Here is a 16088-nt window from a genome sequence, read left to right as displayed (position 1 = left end):
TACCTAGAACATATTGAATCTAATGCTCTCATCCGCACTAAGTCTAATTGGGAATCTCCTAAATCCATTTGGGAATGCCTAGGGGGTAGCGGAGCACACTCACAACCCTGCTCACTAAATCCATCCGTCTGTCATCTTAGGATTTATTCACCCATAACAGATTTTGAGACTATATGTTCTAGGGCGCATTATTCCTGCATTCAGCCCATGACCTCATATAAAGCAATTATGAACTGCTTTTTTTTAATCACTCAGGAATGAAAATTTCTGCAAAACAGTTTGTTTATGTACTGTAACTGTCATCTGAAGTTACATTTCAATGCTCAACGCTAAGGATTTTTTCTACACATTCGGGCCAGTGGTTAAATTTTTTACTAGCCCTGCCAATATTTTCAATAGCCCTGCCACAAAAAATGAATAAAATGTAAATAAAATTGCTGTTATCATTGTTTTTTTGTTTTTTTTTACCCGTGTTTTTTTTTCTAATTAATAAGCTTATCTGACACCAAAAATTTAATACCAGTTAAATTTTACAATTCTCTATTCACTTTTCGATACCACAGCAAAACTACTAGCCTAACAAATCTAAAGTTCTATTATAAACAATATCAAAGCTAAATATGTAGAGCAAAAATACAAATGAAATGATGCTTTAGGAGAAACAGCAGACGGCCTTAATGAGACACACAGATTCAATCTCTGACAGCAGGTGGCGCTTATGGAACAGCAGCAATACAGAGTTTCCTTGGTTACCGCGAGATACATTCATATTAACTCCCAATTCAATATTTATGATTTTCTTTCAATAATAAGTGAATAATGAACAGTCAGCTTGCTCTACCTGCGACAGTATTTTCTCCTCTTTGCTTTCGTCTTCAGCGCCTCTGACCTGTTAACAGCCGTTTACACACTTCCTAATGTTTCCACACAAATTACATTTTGGAAAATTATTGCAGTGCAGTTTGTGTGCAAGCCCGTAATAAGGGGGGGGGGGGGGAGGATGTCGACTGGTGCATCTGTATTCCACTGTATATATTAAATATAGATTAATCATTGTTAAAACTACAAAGTAACTCGCCTAGACGGATATTTTGACATGCTTGTATGTATTGGTCCGTTCAAGCGCAAGCATGAACTGTGTACATGCGAGTACTAAATGTAGTCTTTTTGCTTTTCACGCAGTCCTTGTTGTCGAGCCCTGTGTTTGCATAATTTTTCCCATGGTGCTATGTGGGTTCTGTACACTGGTGACCAAAAGATGGCAGTAAAGAGTCAATATTTATGTGGATGTGCACAGCATTACACATTTACTCCATCCATCTGTTAAATGTAACTTTTGTCCTTGTTTCAAAGAACAGAAAGCAAACTGTGCGTACTGTCACGCACTGTGAACATCTAAAATCAGCCACATGGTCACAATTATGTCATCACATTGAAAAGCTTTAATTAAAAGAGACATGATATACAGAATAGCCAAATAACATAATATTGTATACACTGTTTAATCTTTAATGAGACAGTGTTATTCATTATTCTCTTTGAATGAATAAAATAAATATATTAATGATAATATATTTTCCTATTATAATTTCTGGAATATGATCCCCAGATAGCAGCCCCTTTCCTGGGGGGTTACATTTTTTTTTTTTTTTTGTAAACAAAATTATTTTGGTTGGAGGGTGAAATCTGACTGTATTTGTGGCTGTATGAACACCTTTTTGATATATATGTCAACTTAAAGTTTGGGGTCAGTAAGATTTTTAAAAATAAATTAATATATTCAGCAAGATACATTAATCAAAACTGACAAAAAAAGAAGTTTAAATTGTTACAGAAAATGTCCATAAGCATTGCCATCAGAGGAATAAATTACATTTAAAAATATATTAAAACAGTTAATTTGAATTGTAACAATATTTTACAATATAACCATTTCATCTGTATTTTTTCTTTAAAATCGTAAAAATTGTATCCACTTGATTCATTTAGATTACAGTTGATATACTTTTTCTTTCTGTAAGTTTACAAGACATGTTTTTTAAATACAATTTAAGAAATAGATCTCATAATATCTTTGGGATTGACAATCTGTTAATCAAGGCACATCAGTTTAAATTTCACAGTTGACAAACCATGGTCATATTTCCAGTTAAAAACCATTCTGTAGTAAAGTCTTGACCACCTTTGCTACCAGCTAGTTGTAAGGATGTGCCTTCATTTCTCAATGCCTTGATGTAGTTTAATGTACTGAGTCATTCTCAGTGTGGACAACATGCGCTGTGATCTGAGGTTTTCTGTTTGTTGGAACTTCCTGTATGTGTCATCACTCATCTTTCTGTAGAGAAATGTAATAATCTGTGAGGACCTTCCAGGCTTTAGGGGCCATGAAGCCATCTGGAGGGTTCTCTCCACTGCGGGCCAGTTTGCGCATCTTGGTCCCAGAGATGAACTCAAAATCAGCATGCCTGCATTGTTTGAAAACAAGAGATGTAAAAGCAGCCTACTTTTCATGGTTCACAATCACTAAGTTACCACATTCATATTCAGATAAGGTTTGCTTAAGTTCCTGGTTACTGGAAAAAGACATTTACATACATCACCGCTATTGAAATTCTCCTAGATCAGCATATTTTAAATAGTCTAAGAGATACACATTAATCTGTTCATGTTCATTTCATACCAAATGCTGGAAATGCTCTGTCTTTCCTTTTAAGTCTTTATTATTATTATTATTAATTTTGCACAATGAATTGAAATGAATTGAATTGTCAGTATATTAAATCACATTCATTTATTTTAACGTGTTTGATTTATTTTGTATCTTCTTTCCTCCAAAATATTTCTGTACAATTAGTGATAACATTTTTATATGCATGTAAATGTGGTCAGTTTGTGGCATAAACCATTGCTAAAGCCACTTACAGGAATAGTTCACCCCAAAATGTAAATTTTCTGAACATTTACACCTCAGGTCATCCAAGATCTTAACGAGTTTGTTTCTCCATCAAAACAGATTTGGAGAAATTTAGCATTACCTCACTTGCTCACCCAAAGCTGTGTATTTATAATAAATAAAACCATCATGAGTTGTGTGGATTGCTTGAGGATTATTGTAATATTTTTATCAGCTGTTTGGACTCTTATTCTGTAGAGATTCTCACACTGCAGAACATCCATAGGTGAGCAAGTGATGTAATGCAATTTTTTCTAAATCTGTTATGTGAACTTTCATTCAATTTTCAGCTCATTTTCATTTTTTGAGTAAACTATTCGTTCATTGGATACCAATAACAGAGAGTTATTAGCATTATGCTTTAAAATATTTTTTAATACTGTTATAATTCAGTTTTACCTGTCTTTGTCATAGAAGTCCATAGCTTTCTTGGTCTTATTGTATGCAGCCACTCTGAAGGGGATAATCTCCACAGAGGTGAGTCCAGGGGCCATGGACAGAACTTTACCTCCATGAGATGGCTCATACAGGTCCTGTCCTGTCACTGGGTGGGGCATCCCAGCAGGATCACGACCCACAATGTAAAAATTAGATCCTGATATCATCCTTGCACGGCAGTGCCACTGGACCTGACAGACGCATGGAAAAGGTTAGCTGTTTGTAAGGGTGGCACTTAATATGTTATGGGTAAAATGACAGGAGTTCATAGGAATTTTGATGGCATCCGAAATCACATACTTCCCAACAACACTGGGGTACATTCATTAACACATTCATACTATATAGAAAATAAAAATGTTAATGGTCGCAAAGTAATAACTTATATAAATACCTAATATTCCTTTATTTACACTACCATTTAAAAGTTTGGGGGTTGCTAAGATCCTTAAAACAAGAAAACATTTATTTGATCAAAAATGCAGTAAAAACTATAATATTGTCATATAATTAGAATTTAAATGAACTGTTTTTCTATTTAAATATATATTAAAATGTAATGTATTCCTGTGATGGCTTTAGTCCAGGCTTTGTGTCACATGATCCTTCAGAAATCATTCTAATATGTTGATTTGTTGCTCAAGAACAGCATTCATGTGAAATAAAAATATTTTGTTTATAATAACATTAAATTCGGGTGCCTTTAGTGTCACTTTTGATCAATTTAATGCATCCTTGCTCAATAAAAGTAATAATTTCTTAAAAGTGATCCCAAAACTTTGAACAGTAAACTAAACTATAAAGTGCTTAAAAATGATTGCCATTTGGTATTTCATTTTCCTATGTGTGTGTGAAAGACAACCATCTTCATACCTCTGTAGGCCCAGCATACATCATAGGGGAGGGAAAGATGGCCACAATGGTGGATTGTGGGTCTAGGATGCCATCCTCCAGCACGGCTGCATGTTGTTTCATCCTCCAATCTAGAGGCACGTCATCATCTTTGGTCCAGCCACCCAAAGGATGCAAAAGTAGCACTGGCCTTCGATACCCGCGTTCCTCCAATCGTCGACGCGTGTCAGTCATAAGCAGGGCATGGCCATTGTGCACCGGGTTCCTGAGCTGAAAAGCAAACACTGCATCTGGGGAAAATGATGCAATCGTCAATTCCAGTGCTTTAATTAGTTGTTGCATAACCATGGTGAAATCCAGAATATGATACTTTTTTCAAGAGGGTGCAAAGGACCTACAACGCCAGAAATCCAAGACACTCATGTGGGGTATCAGATTATCAACTTTGATTTCTTATTGGACTTTTTTAAATTAACACCAGCCAATGGAAAGGAAGGGACGTGGTGTCCCATACTTGGAATTTAACAATTAACCCACAGTGAGTAGTGAACAAACACGTACACATTGAACACACATCTGGAGCAGTGGGCAGCCACTGCACCACAAATGTGGTAAACATGTGACTTATTTTAGCCACACCATATCTAATAGTCTTTTTGCTCCAATCCACATGCTTTGTCAAGCCAAAAAAAGTGTCAGTAGTGTTTTTCTATATGGGTTTAAAAACCCAATTTTACTATTTTTACATTTTTAACATTGTGCCATACATGAGTGGTTTAGATTCCATGCTTCATATACAAGCCAACAGCCCTGATACAATATCTTGCTGCCATATTTGGCCGCTTAGAACCTGTTTGGCTGCATTGCTTTAAAACAACAGATCCTAGATATATAATGACAGTGATTTTCATTGGAGATGCATGGGTATTGCAAAACTTAATTAAGTTAAAGTGTCTCCAGAAGAAAACTCTTTATACGTAGTTACTTGTTAACTTTAACCCGTTTGCTTTTACCTGCTTTCATCTCTTTAAATTTCTGCTTCAGCTCCCGTGGAGTGAGACGGTACTGATCCAGCCCATCGTTCCATCTGATTCTCTCCAATACCTCTAGTTCACCTCCTACCAGCCAATCACCGCTTTCCAAAACCATCTGTTTATAGGTGAGCAGTTAAAGTATGTATTTAGTGTGCATTTTTAAGTTAAAACAATCAACCATTGCAACAACTGTATTAAACACAAACACACACACACACACACACACACACACACACACATATTACGAATTTCAGTTAGAAATCCTTTTTTTTTTTATTATTATTAATATTATTTAAAAGACAATTTTCTGCTGTTTCTGAGCCTCTTTTCTGGTACTATTCATTTAACTGTATTAAGTGGAGACTTTCCCTCAATACTTTGGTGGTTTGTTATACATTCATTCTCAAAGTGTTTGCCAAATTCCTACCTTTATATAAGGGTGTTTGGGGCAGGTTGTCCCCCATTGACGAGCACATCGCTCTTCTTTTCGATGCTCAAAGAACTCTGGGTTGCGTAAGATGGCGACACGTTTTCCCTGGTACTCCAGAGCCACAGCCATGCTGCCCTGTAGATGTTCTTTAACCTCCGTTGCAACAGGAAGTACAATGGGTACTGAGAGATTGATGGTACCACCTGTATTTAGGAATAGGTAAATTAATCTGCATAGAAATAATTTTAACGAGATGACTGAAATTACAGAAATTATTTATTTATAATTATATATATATATATATATATATATATATATATATATATATATATATATATATATATAAATACACTGTAAAAAACTGTGAAAATGCTACAGTACAAACCTGTTTACTGGTTAATGGTAATTTCCTGTAAACTTTACAGGGGAAAACCGTAAACTTTCGTTCCCAGAATTCTCTGCGTTGCATTTCAAATTTTGTTTGAATTTGATGTTTTTTCTTTGAAATAACTATGTTTCTTCTTAATTTTTTCTCATCTGTTATGTTTATTAGGTTTGTATGTTACATAAAATGTTGTTAAATTAATGTTTATTGCATATTTCAGTTTAATGAGTCTCACCATGATGGTGTTTAGTGCTTGTGTGAACGACACCGTGCACCTTCTATGAATCTTATTATTTAAAAGCTGCTTGTGATGGGGTTTGTTTCACCACGTAACTCTCTCATCACCACCTGCTTTTGGTGGTTACCAGTGTAATACAAAGGTACAGATAACAGATTTCAGTGCTTCAATAAGTTCCTGTATTAATATTATATCAGTTAAATTATGGTATTAAATTGTAAATATAAAGAAAAACCGATAAACCTACAACAGTGTAACTGTATTTTTTACAGTATAAAACTGTTAAACCAAAAACGGTTTTAACGTATTTTTTACGGTATAATTCTGGCAACCACAGCTGCCGGTTTTTTACCGTATATTTTACGGAATATTTTTTACAGTGAATATAATATATAAAAAAAAAAAAAAATTAAACCAAATGCAGCATGAGAATTTCACAGGAAGCCAGATCATTGCATCATTCTGTGTCCTGAAAGCAGCTTCAGCTCTGGCAACTGCTATTTTATGCATGAAACATCTTCTAAATAACAGTGCAAACCTTAGATCAGCCTTCTGTTGCTGGTATCAGTACCATTCCCAGCATGAAGACAATTAACCTAACTAAGTCTGATTGCTGTGTGTACTGCAGAATAAAAATGAGATGATGGAGGGAGGTGTTTAGTACTGTAATAAAAGACTGGCATGGCTAAAACGTTTCACCTCTTGTTGTAAATGTGTGTGCTTGTATGTTACCATCCAGTAGGCTGTTGAAGTGAATGACTTGTAGGTATTCTCTCTCCCTCATGAAGCCCTTCAGAGGACTAGCCCATCCTTCAGCCAACACCTGCACCCACTGTAAGTCCAACTGCACATACAGATACAGAGAGCTGTGTTTAAAAACAGAACATTTAGCTAATATTGTATTCTTCTAAAAGTCTGTTCGGATTCATTGCCTGTTGGATGGAATAATAGGTGTGAGTAACTCTAAGGAACAGCATTCAAATCGTTATTGTTGTGGTTTCTGGAATAAATTAGCATTTTAAATTAGGGAAGATGAAGCAGTTGTGTGTCTTCTTGCCAACAGATCACTCATATTTATGAACATGATTGATCCCCGGCCTTGAGGACGAATGTTTCTGTTTACCTTGGTGATGCTGATAGAGGGCAGGGGGCTGGCGTCTGTCTGTGCCAGCTTGAGGTTGTTTTCAGGCACAAAGAGTTCATGAATCTCCTCTACAGCTCCACTGGGAACGATGCTCTAAGATAGAAAAATATCAAAGGGTTAAATTAATATACTGTTTTTTCTATCTAATGGCATGTGCAAAAAAAATGACTTTCGTTGCTGTAATTGCAATCTTGTCAAGTTTGAGTTTAATGGAAAGGTGAAGATTTTTTGCATGGACTTAAATTTTTTAGGTATCAACACGTCTTCCAAAGAGTTGGACTATAACTCATGAGTTATACACTATTTTATGGTGCACAACTCTTGTGTAAATTATAAACTTATTGTATGGAAAAGATCTATGTTAAGATTCTTCATTGACAGTAGTGTTCAAAAGTGTGGAGTCGGTATGATCTTGAAATGTTTTTAAAATAACTTTTTAAGAAAAAAAATACAGTAAATGGTTGTTTTCATTTATTTGTATTGCCATATATTTTAAAATGTAAGTAATTCCTGTGAAGGCGAAGCTAAATTTTCAGCGGCCATTTTCCTGTCTTCAGTGTCACATGATCTTTCAGAAATTATTCTAATATGCTAATTATTAACGTGTTTTTTTTTTATAATTTTTGCTAAATATTTTTTTCATTGACGTATGTCTGTCAATTTATTATGTGTGTCACTTTTGCAGCTTAAGAAATATTTGCTGAATACAAGTATTAGCCTAATTTCTTCAACAGAAAAACATTCTGATGCCAAACTTTTGAACGGTACTGTATTTATATGTTCCACAGAAGAAAATGACCACACATTCGTTTAGAACGACATGAGGGTAAGCAAGTAATGACAGGATTTTATTTTTGGGAGAACTATCCCTTTAAGGAAGAAAGGATTTATTTTTTCCACGAGTGCACTGGAGTAAAATATCCTGCCCTAATGGTGTTCCCTCCAGACAGATATGTTGACAGAGGCTTGGTTATAATGGTTTCAACTATGGACTTCTGACCATGAGGTACTCCAAAGATAAAGGTACAAGCACCAATCGGGAAATGGCAGATGAAATGTATTCTTAAGCCTGTGTTCAGCTCCTGACTAACCTGTTCCTTCAAAAGGTCTACCAACTGCTGAATGCATTCGTTCACTGTGAGCTTTCCGGTCTTCAGAATCAGCTCAGGAGCCTCTGGACACTCATACTCAGAATCTATACCAGTGAAGCCTGAGTAGGAAATGAAGGAAGGCAAGGTTTGTGAAAATGTGTTTTGTAGATTGTTTTACTTACTTTGTGGTACTGCACAGTTATAAAGGTTCTATGTTTTTTTATATTACTTTTAATCTCTCCTGATCTTGCTTTTTTGTAGAGTCCTTTAACATCTCTGCTCTCGCACACCTCCAGAGGAGCGTCCACAAACACCTCAAAAAACGGCAAACCTGCTTTCTCATGGATCGCCCGGGCCTCTGCACGGTCCTGCAAGATGTTGAGCATTATGTATTTTTAGAGAACATTTTTATTAGAATGGTTAATGAAAATTAAAACACAGTGTTTGTTTCTCCATGTGTTTACATATTCCTTAGTCTGCTTTGGTTATTTTATAAATCACTTGGAACATCAGAATCTGCTAAAAAACTATTTATTCTGCAGTGGGTTTAAAATCTCTCAAAACATACTGATAATGTTGTGAGCTTAGTCTTGTGATTTGGATTTGATTCTTTGATTCAAATATTGATAAAACAATGCCAGTCATTGGTTTGTTTGCTTACTTTGGTAAATGGTGAGATGAAGCTTGTAATGCAAACAAGCCCAGCATCTGCAAACAGTTTGGCCACTTCAGCAACACGGCGAATATTCTCCTCTCGATCCAAAGAAGTAAAGCCCAGGTTCTTATTCAGGCCGTGACGGATGTTATCACCATCCAAAGAGTAGCAGGGAATGGAGTGAGAGACCAGATACTCCTCTAAAGCAAATCCCACCGTTGTCTTACCAGCCCCGGACAGACCTGTGTACACACACAAATGAATTTCTTACACTTGGATATACTCTGATTTGGATTTGTTAAACTTACACTACAGTTTAAAATTTAGGATTGTGATTCATGATCATGACAGTTTGTGCAAGTTATCAGAAACAAGGAACATGTTTCTTGTTCATGTTCATTAAATGAAACTTGAGCCACACAACGGGGGTAGTGAAAAATCTGTATCGAAAAACCCAGTGTGGTGAAACTTTATAGTCAATGCCTGGGGTTTTAAATTCAGACTAACTTGCTTTGGTTTGTGAAATGATTTCCCGAGACCTGCCTTGCCTGCCCAGTGGGCACCTTGATGTCAATTTGACGTCAAATATTAGACAAGATTTGATCAAGATGCTGCAAAACATAATTTCAAAGTCAGATTATACATCAAGTCCTTCCAGTGGTTAATTGGTGAAAATATTAGGTTCATCCCATACTGAAATTGATTATGTAAGTATATGGGCCAACATGTTTGACATTGAGTTGACATCAAATCAACATCGTGTTATAGGCGTTCAGTTGATGTCATATTGACATCACATTGACATCAGCCCAGCGGGCAATTGATATCAAATAGACATCAAATTGACATCAAACATAGTCATCAAATAATTTTTTTTTTTCTTCAAAATGCATCCATTCGGCATGTCATATGTTGTTTGATTTTTGCATGACTTGTAACTTCTGGGACTTCTGTGGTTAAAAACATATAAACAACAACAACAAAAAACTATTTATAAAATGTAGGCATAAATTACTGACAATGAAAGAGGTGAATATATTATATTTTACCAAAAATATACTGATTTGCTTAATTACAAATAAAAAAAAATTATGCAGCATTTTTGCTGTAACCACACATTAAGTAAGTGTTGGTGCAGTGGATAAGACACATGCCTTTGGTGTGAGAGACCCGGGTTCGAATCCACTGTGAGACACCAATGTGTCCCTGAGCAAGACACTTAACCCCTAGATGCTCCAGAGGCGTGTGACCTCTGACATATATATAGCAATTGTAAGTCGCTTTGGATAAAAGTGTCAGCTAAATGAAATTGTAATACCAAGTGTATACGGTATTACAACTACATGTTCATTTAAAAAAATTTACAAAATTCTGATATAAACCAGTGGATTTAATAAAACACGTCTTGCATTTAATACTGTTTTGTCATTATTCTTGTGGTCTAGAATAGGACATCAATGTGTTAAAAATGTTTTTAAAAAATGCAAATCAAATTAATGTCAAAAATTGACGGCAATTTAATGTCAAGTTTTGACATCGATTTGATTTGCATTTTTGACCAGTTCTTTGATGACTATGTTTGACGTCAATTTGATGTCTATTTGACATCAATTGCCCACTGGGTGACATCTCGTGTCATTGCTGTTTTTAAACAGATGCATTTTTTGGATTTCTTTATTCAGACTTGTTGGATATGGTTTATGTGTTTATTTTTACAGTTGTTTGGGTGTGGGTGTGCCCATGCATTACCTGTGAGCCAGACTGTGCATCCTCTGAAACCTCCTCTGGTTCCCACGACCTGCCCTCTCTTGCTGCGGCTGACATGATGGGCCTGGTAAACCACATTAGTAGACTTCTGCAGATTCTACAAACACACATGCATACATACCAACGTTTAGTATAGTACTAGAATTTTGGACATATAAGCACAGGAATAAACAATGAGCTTTGATACTCCATTTACATTTTCCATTGAAGTTATATTTATGCATTTGGTATACACCTTTTACATTTTGATATCAAGGAAGTTTGTGTGAGTGTGTGTGTGTTTGTGAGAGAAGTTCCATTAATACTGTACATCTTTAATGAATAAATGTTGTTTACAATTTATGCAAAAGTTGCATTTATCCAGATTATTAATACCTTTTTTTTTTTTTTTTACAGTGTTTTAGATGCTGTTCAGTTCTAGTATTTAATAACAACTGCTTCCAGGTTGAAGTATTCGTGAGAATCTGTTTCCTTGATTCTTTTTTCTTTAAGATGAAACGATCACAATTTTACAGAGGATTTCTATTTCATATAAATATTATTCTTTTCTATTCATCAAACAATCTAGAAAAAAATTAGCATGGTTTCAAAAATATTCAATATCAAGCAACTTTTTTAAGCAAACGCTATCTGAATTCATCTCCCATCACAAGAATAAATTATTTTAAAATATATATTAAATAAAATATATTAAATATATTAAATATATATTTTTTTATGTTAATTGAAATATATTAAATTGGAAGGTTACTATTTTAAACTGTTATGATATTTCACCAAAGTGTTTTTGTAATCAAATAAATGCAGCATTGGCAAACATTTCTTCAAATGTTTCAAAAACATCTTACCAACCCAAATTTTTTTAATGGTATTTGTGTGGGGGGAAGAAATCAAAGCAATGGACACAATTTTTCTATATGTCTTAAGAATTCCCAAAGATGAAACATATAAACCAAATCATATGCAAATTACTTTACTTATCTTTTCCTGGTTTGGAAACTCTGCAGTATGCTGTTAAGAATTAACTATCACGCTATATGAAATATACAAAGGATTTTTGGTATGAAGCAATAAATAGTTAATCAATGTGTGTTATAGCTATTTGTTTCAGATTGGGGGATCATTAATGCAATGTGGTCAATGTACAAATGTTGTAGCTGTAATAATGTTGCTAATTCACATCTTTCTTGCTCTCACACGCACACTCATATTGCCTCAGCCTCAGTTCCATGCAGAGCTCCTCGCTAAGAACCAAGTGGAAAAATACTGGGATTGTGTGAGATGAGCTGCAGGAAAACCACTGCTTTATAAACAGACTATTATATTAATCAACCAGGAATGCATCAACTTTGTACAGCACACACACCCTCACACAGGGTTATATATGAAATTATTGCTGACTGTTATGCGTCAGATAAAAAAAAAAGGATAAATCATGCATTTACAACTCAGTCAATGACATGAATTAGCTACACACTCACACACAGCATATTCTTCATACCCAGTCTCAAAATTACTTGTGAAGTGTTTGAAATACAAATAGATGAATGTATTACTGACTTCCAGTGAATCCTATTTAAGAGCACCTCTCTTACATACATGCTTTTCCCCTTTTATTTTCTCTGTTAAACCAGATATGCAGTGCCACTATAGCCTTTTATGAATGAAAACTGTAGATGTCAAAGATAACAGCTTGAATATATGAATAACTGGCATTAAATCAACTAAATAAACTCTGACCTCTAATAGACTCTGAATCCTTGTATGACTGTTGCAGGTGTCATATTTCAGTGTTTTCTAAGACAACAGATCTATGTAGAAAAATCTTGTAATGTCTTTGTTTAAAGATTTTTTTTTCCATAACCAAAATTTATTTTTTTATACATAACCAAAAGGAATGTGGAGGGGCTTCTTTTTCCTTTTTGAGCAATATGCGCAGGCGGCAAGGAAGTCGACCGGAAGTTGAAGTCGGCCGTGTGCCGCCATCTTGTAGCAGAACTTCACTTGCGTTAGCATCCCATTGACTCCCATTCATTTTTGCGTCACTTTGATAGCGAATAACTTTACATCTGAGGCGTTTAAAGACTCCATTTGTCCATTATTTCCTTCTGTGTTACATTATGGCCCTGTAGAAATAGTTTTTGTAAAAATAGGCTAACGATTGCGTCATAACCACTCTGCATTACCGTACAGACAGGAGGGGAAGCTCGCAGGCAATTAACTTAATATGGCGTACTGGCGTTACATTTTAAAATACTATACAAAATAATTAATCAGAATACTTACTCCTGCTCACTCACGCAAAAGAACTCCCCGCTCAAGCTCGCCGTCTCTGCAAGATTAACAATGGCAGTTTGCACGCACAGCTACTAGAACATTTACATCTTTCAGACAGGTTGCTGACGTCGTCAAGCTTCGTTTGAGTCTGCGCGTCAGAAACAGAAGTGCTAAAAATAGCTAAAAATGGGCTTCACTTGTCTCAATTGAGTTCCAATGGGGTCGCTATGTCCATTTCTTTTACTGTCTATGAATATGTGACAGATAATGCAGCCATTTTGGAAAGCCTTATTCCTGCTGTTTTTATCACTGGAATCATAGTAGCCTACTTCAGGGTAGTGTTATTAATTTAGTTAACATTTTTTAAGTGATTTCTAATTATATTGTAATTATATTGTATTTTAAAAATCTATTGAAAATGCATTGAAAAAAATCTATATTATCAATATCAATATTTATCTCTGAGGAGGAATTTTTACATAAACCTTAATATAAATGTTTATAAACTTTACATTAACTTTATAAAACCTCTTGCAATGCAGAGGATGCACAGAATCTGATGCATTTAGATGCATTCACACTGACTGTTTAATACAGGACATGAATGCAGTTAACCTGGAGTTACAAATGCATAAATAATGTTTTGATGTTTTAAAAACAAAAAAACAAAAATTATATTTAAAATGATTGTGGAGGAAAGGGGGAAAATATACTGTAAATATAAACATAACATCGCCAGTGAGTGGCGGCAAATCACTGCATGAGTGAGTCATTGAGTCATTCATTCAATCGATTCATTCAAATAGCTTATTGATTCAGTAACGAAACATGTTGTGTGTTGTTCAGATGTAAAACAGTTCTGCTGTGGCTTTGTTTGAAACTATTTTCATTGTCGAAATAGAGCAAAAACAAGAACTTATCTATAAAATGTAAGCCAATTAATATTAACTTCTTGCTTATTGAACTTTTATAAAATCAAATCACATTTAAGATCGTACTGATATTTGGAGAAAAAAAAACTGCAGGCTACTCTTTGTGTGATATTAACTATATCAGCTGATATAAATATAAAAGACATATAAAAGTCCCCATTTGGGGGTAATTCTTAATGTATTTAAACAGACTAAATCACACAGTGAAAGCGTAAACTCTAAATGTGGTTACGTGGTAGTCTGAGTACACACACACACACACACACACACACAAGCAGTGTGTGTAAATATACACATCACATCTATCTCAAAACTTTCTCAAACTTTTTTGTAGCCTACATTTTGTAGCCTACTATTCCAGTATCATATTTTAGTGATGTAGCAGTTCAATAAAAAGTAAACAATCAAACCACACTGGCCTACATTTAGACAAGAATAACTATAATGAAAGCACATTTAACTAAACATTTTAAATTGGCAAAGATCATACATGATGTAACATGTTACAATGTGAAGTTTTTAATGGTAGGCTATAAATGTATAGCTCAATGTACTAATTTCAGTACTTTATACAGAAATGTCAAACCATTATTTTGTTGCGTATTACATTTGTCAGTTTTCTTTAATGGTTCTTTGTATTCCATTATAATTAAAACAGTTATAAAGGAATGTAAAGAACAATTAATGAAAATGTTTAAATTATTTACATTTATTTACAAGGCATAGTTTAATGGCAGGTTTCCTTTGTGACAACTGCAAGGACAACGTGTAGCCTATTGAGTGAACAATAATGTCAATAAAGTTCAACATAGTAGAACTGTAATAGTCTAAACGTGTGAAAACGAGTCACATTTCTGTTTAGTATTCATGATAATTTTATTAATTATCATTTTTATTTAGTTCTCTTTTTTTCAGTTTTATAAACTCAAATTTGATGATGTTTTTTAAAGCCAGTATGTCTACAGTAATTTGACTTACAGCCGAGCTCTTGCCCAATATCTCCCCAAATGATCGCAGGCAGTTATATAACACAACAACAAAAAAAGTTAGCTGACATGTCGAAGAAACCTCATACATCCCCTGCAAAACACATCAAATGAGAAAAATCTCAATAAAATAAAAAAAAGAGAAAGAAAATATAGCCCTGACCAAAAAAATAAAAATAGTAATCGACTTGAGAAGTTTTTTTATGGGCTTTCTGTCTAATCTCACCGGTCTCGGTGTTGCGTTTCCAGGCATCTCTCTCCAATAGTGAAGTGCGCTCGGGATTGGACCTTCGCTGGGAGGCGGGGCAGACTGAACTCGCAGGTGAACTTCTTGAAGGTAGTTTGTGGAGACGCGGAGAGAGAAGTGTTTTTAAGAGTGTAGCAAAACACCTCGCAGCCCTGCCCTTGTCCAGCCTCCCGGCTCCCGCAATCTGCATGCCATACGGTTGAATGGAGAGCAGAACCGGTGTGAGACTGCACTGAGGAGGAGGAGGGGCCATGCGCTACCGGAGAGAAAGCAGGCGGGGAGTAGGATGTAAAGAGAAAGATAACCCCTTGTTCTGCAATCATGTGTAAAATTAAAATGACTTTTTGGTCAAAATACAAATAATTCAACAACTTTTCATAGAGTCGACTTTTTAAGAGACTTCCTGTCTATAATTTTCTATTTGCTGTCGTCAAAGAGCCTACCTAAAAGACCTAAAAAAAACTTTTTCTAATAAAATAATATAAAATAATTTCAAGGTTCCCACACCTATTGTCCAATGAGTTTCCTTGACATTTCAAGCCCTTCCTAAAAAAATAAAAATAAAATAATAATAATAATAATAATATATATATATATACCTTACAGTAATTACATTCACAGAATAATTCTACAATAGTCTAGATATTTCAGAGCATAAC

General features: G+C 34.9%; 1 protein-coding gene across 1 annotated transcript; it reads right to left on the bottom strand.

Annotated features, from left to right (window-relative positions):
* Nucleotides 1–1419: 1419 nt before the first annotated feature.
* On the bottom strand, nt 1420–15926 carry LOC127933519 (bifunctional 3'-phosphoadenosine 5'-phosphosulfate synthase 2-like). The gene is made up of 12 exons (XM_052530558.1): nt 15409–15926; nt 10970–11084; nt 9227–9462; nt 8795–8933; nt 8566–8684; nt 7454–7567; nt 7063–7174; nt 5705–5910; nt 5257–5392; nt 4265–4533; nt 3353–3582; nt 1420–2465 (listed from the first exon to the last, which is right to left on the bottom strand). Exons 1-12 carry the CDS (start codon nt 15433–15435, stop codon nt 2324–2326), a joined length of 1845 nt encoding a protein of 614 aa, XP_052386518.1. The 5' UTR covers nt 15436–15926; the 3' UTR covers nt 1420–2323.
* Between the last annotated feature and the right edge of the window lie 162 nt (nt 15927–16088).

The sequence above is a fragment of the Carassius gibelio genome, chromosome A17 (assembly GCF_023724105.1).
Source record: "Carassius gibelio isolate Cgi1373 ecotype wild population from Czech Republic chromosome A17, carGib1.2-hapl.c, whole genome shotgun sequence".
Lineage (NCBI taxonomy): Eukaryota > Metazoa > Chordata > Actinopteri > Cypriniformes > Cyprinidae > Carassius > Carassius gibelio.
The sequence above is the reverse complement of the archived record's forward strand: the minus strand, read 5'-3'. Positions and strand labels throughout refer to the sequence as shown.

Excerpts from the sequence above, each read along its gene's own strand:
- LOC127933519 (XM_052530558.1), bottom strand. The coding sequence starts at position 15,435 with ATGCCTGGAAACGCAACACCGAGACCG. Across the intron at positions 7,568-8,565 it reads TAGACCTTTTGAAGGAACAG|AGCATCGTTCCCAGTGGAGC; the intron begins GTTAGTCAGGAG and ends TTTCTATCTTAG. Across the intron at positions 7,175-7,453 it reads CCTCTATCAGCATCACCAAG|TTGGACTTACAGTGGGTGCA; the intron begins GTAAACAGAAAC and ends CTGTATGTGCAG.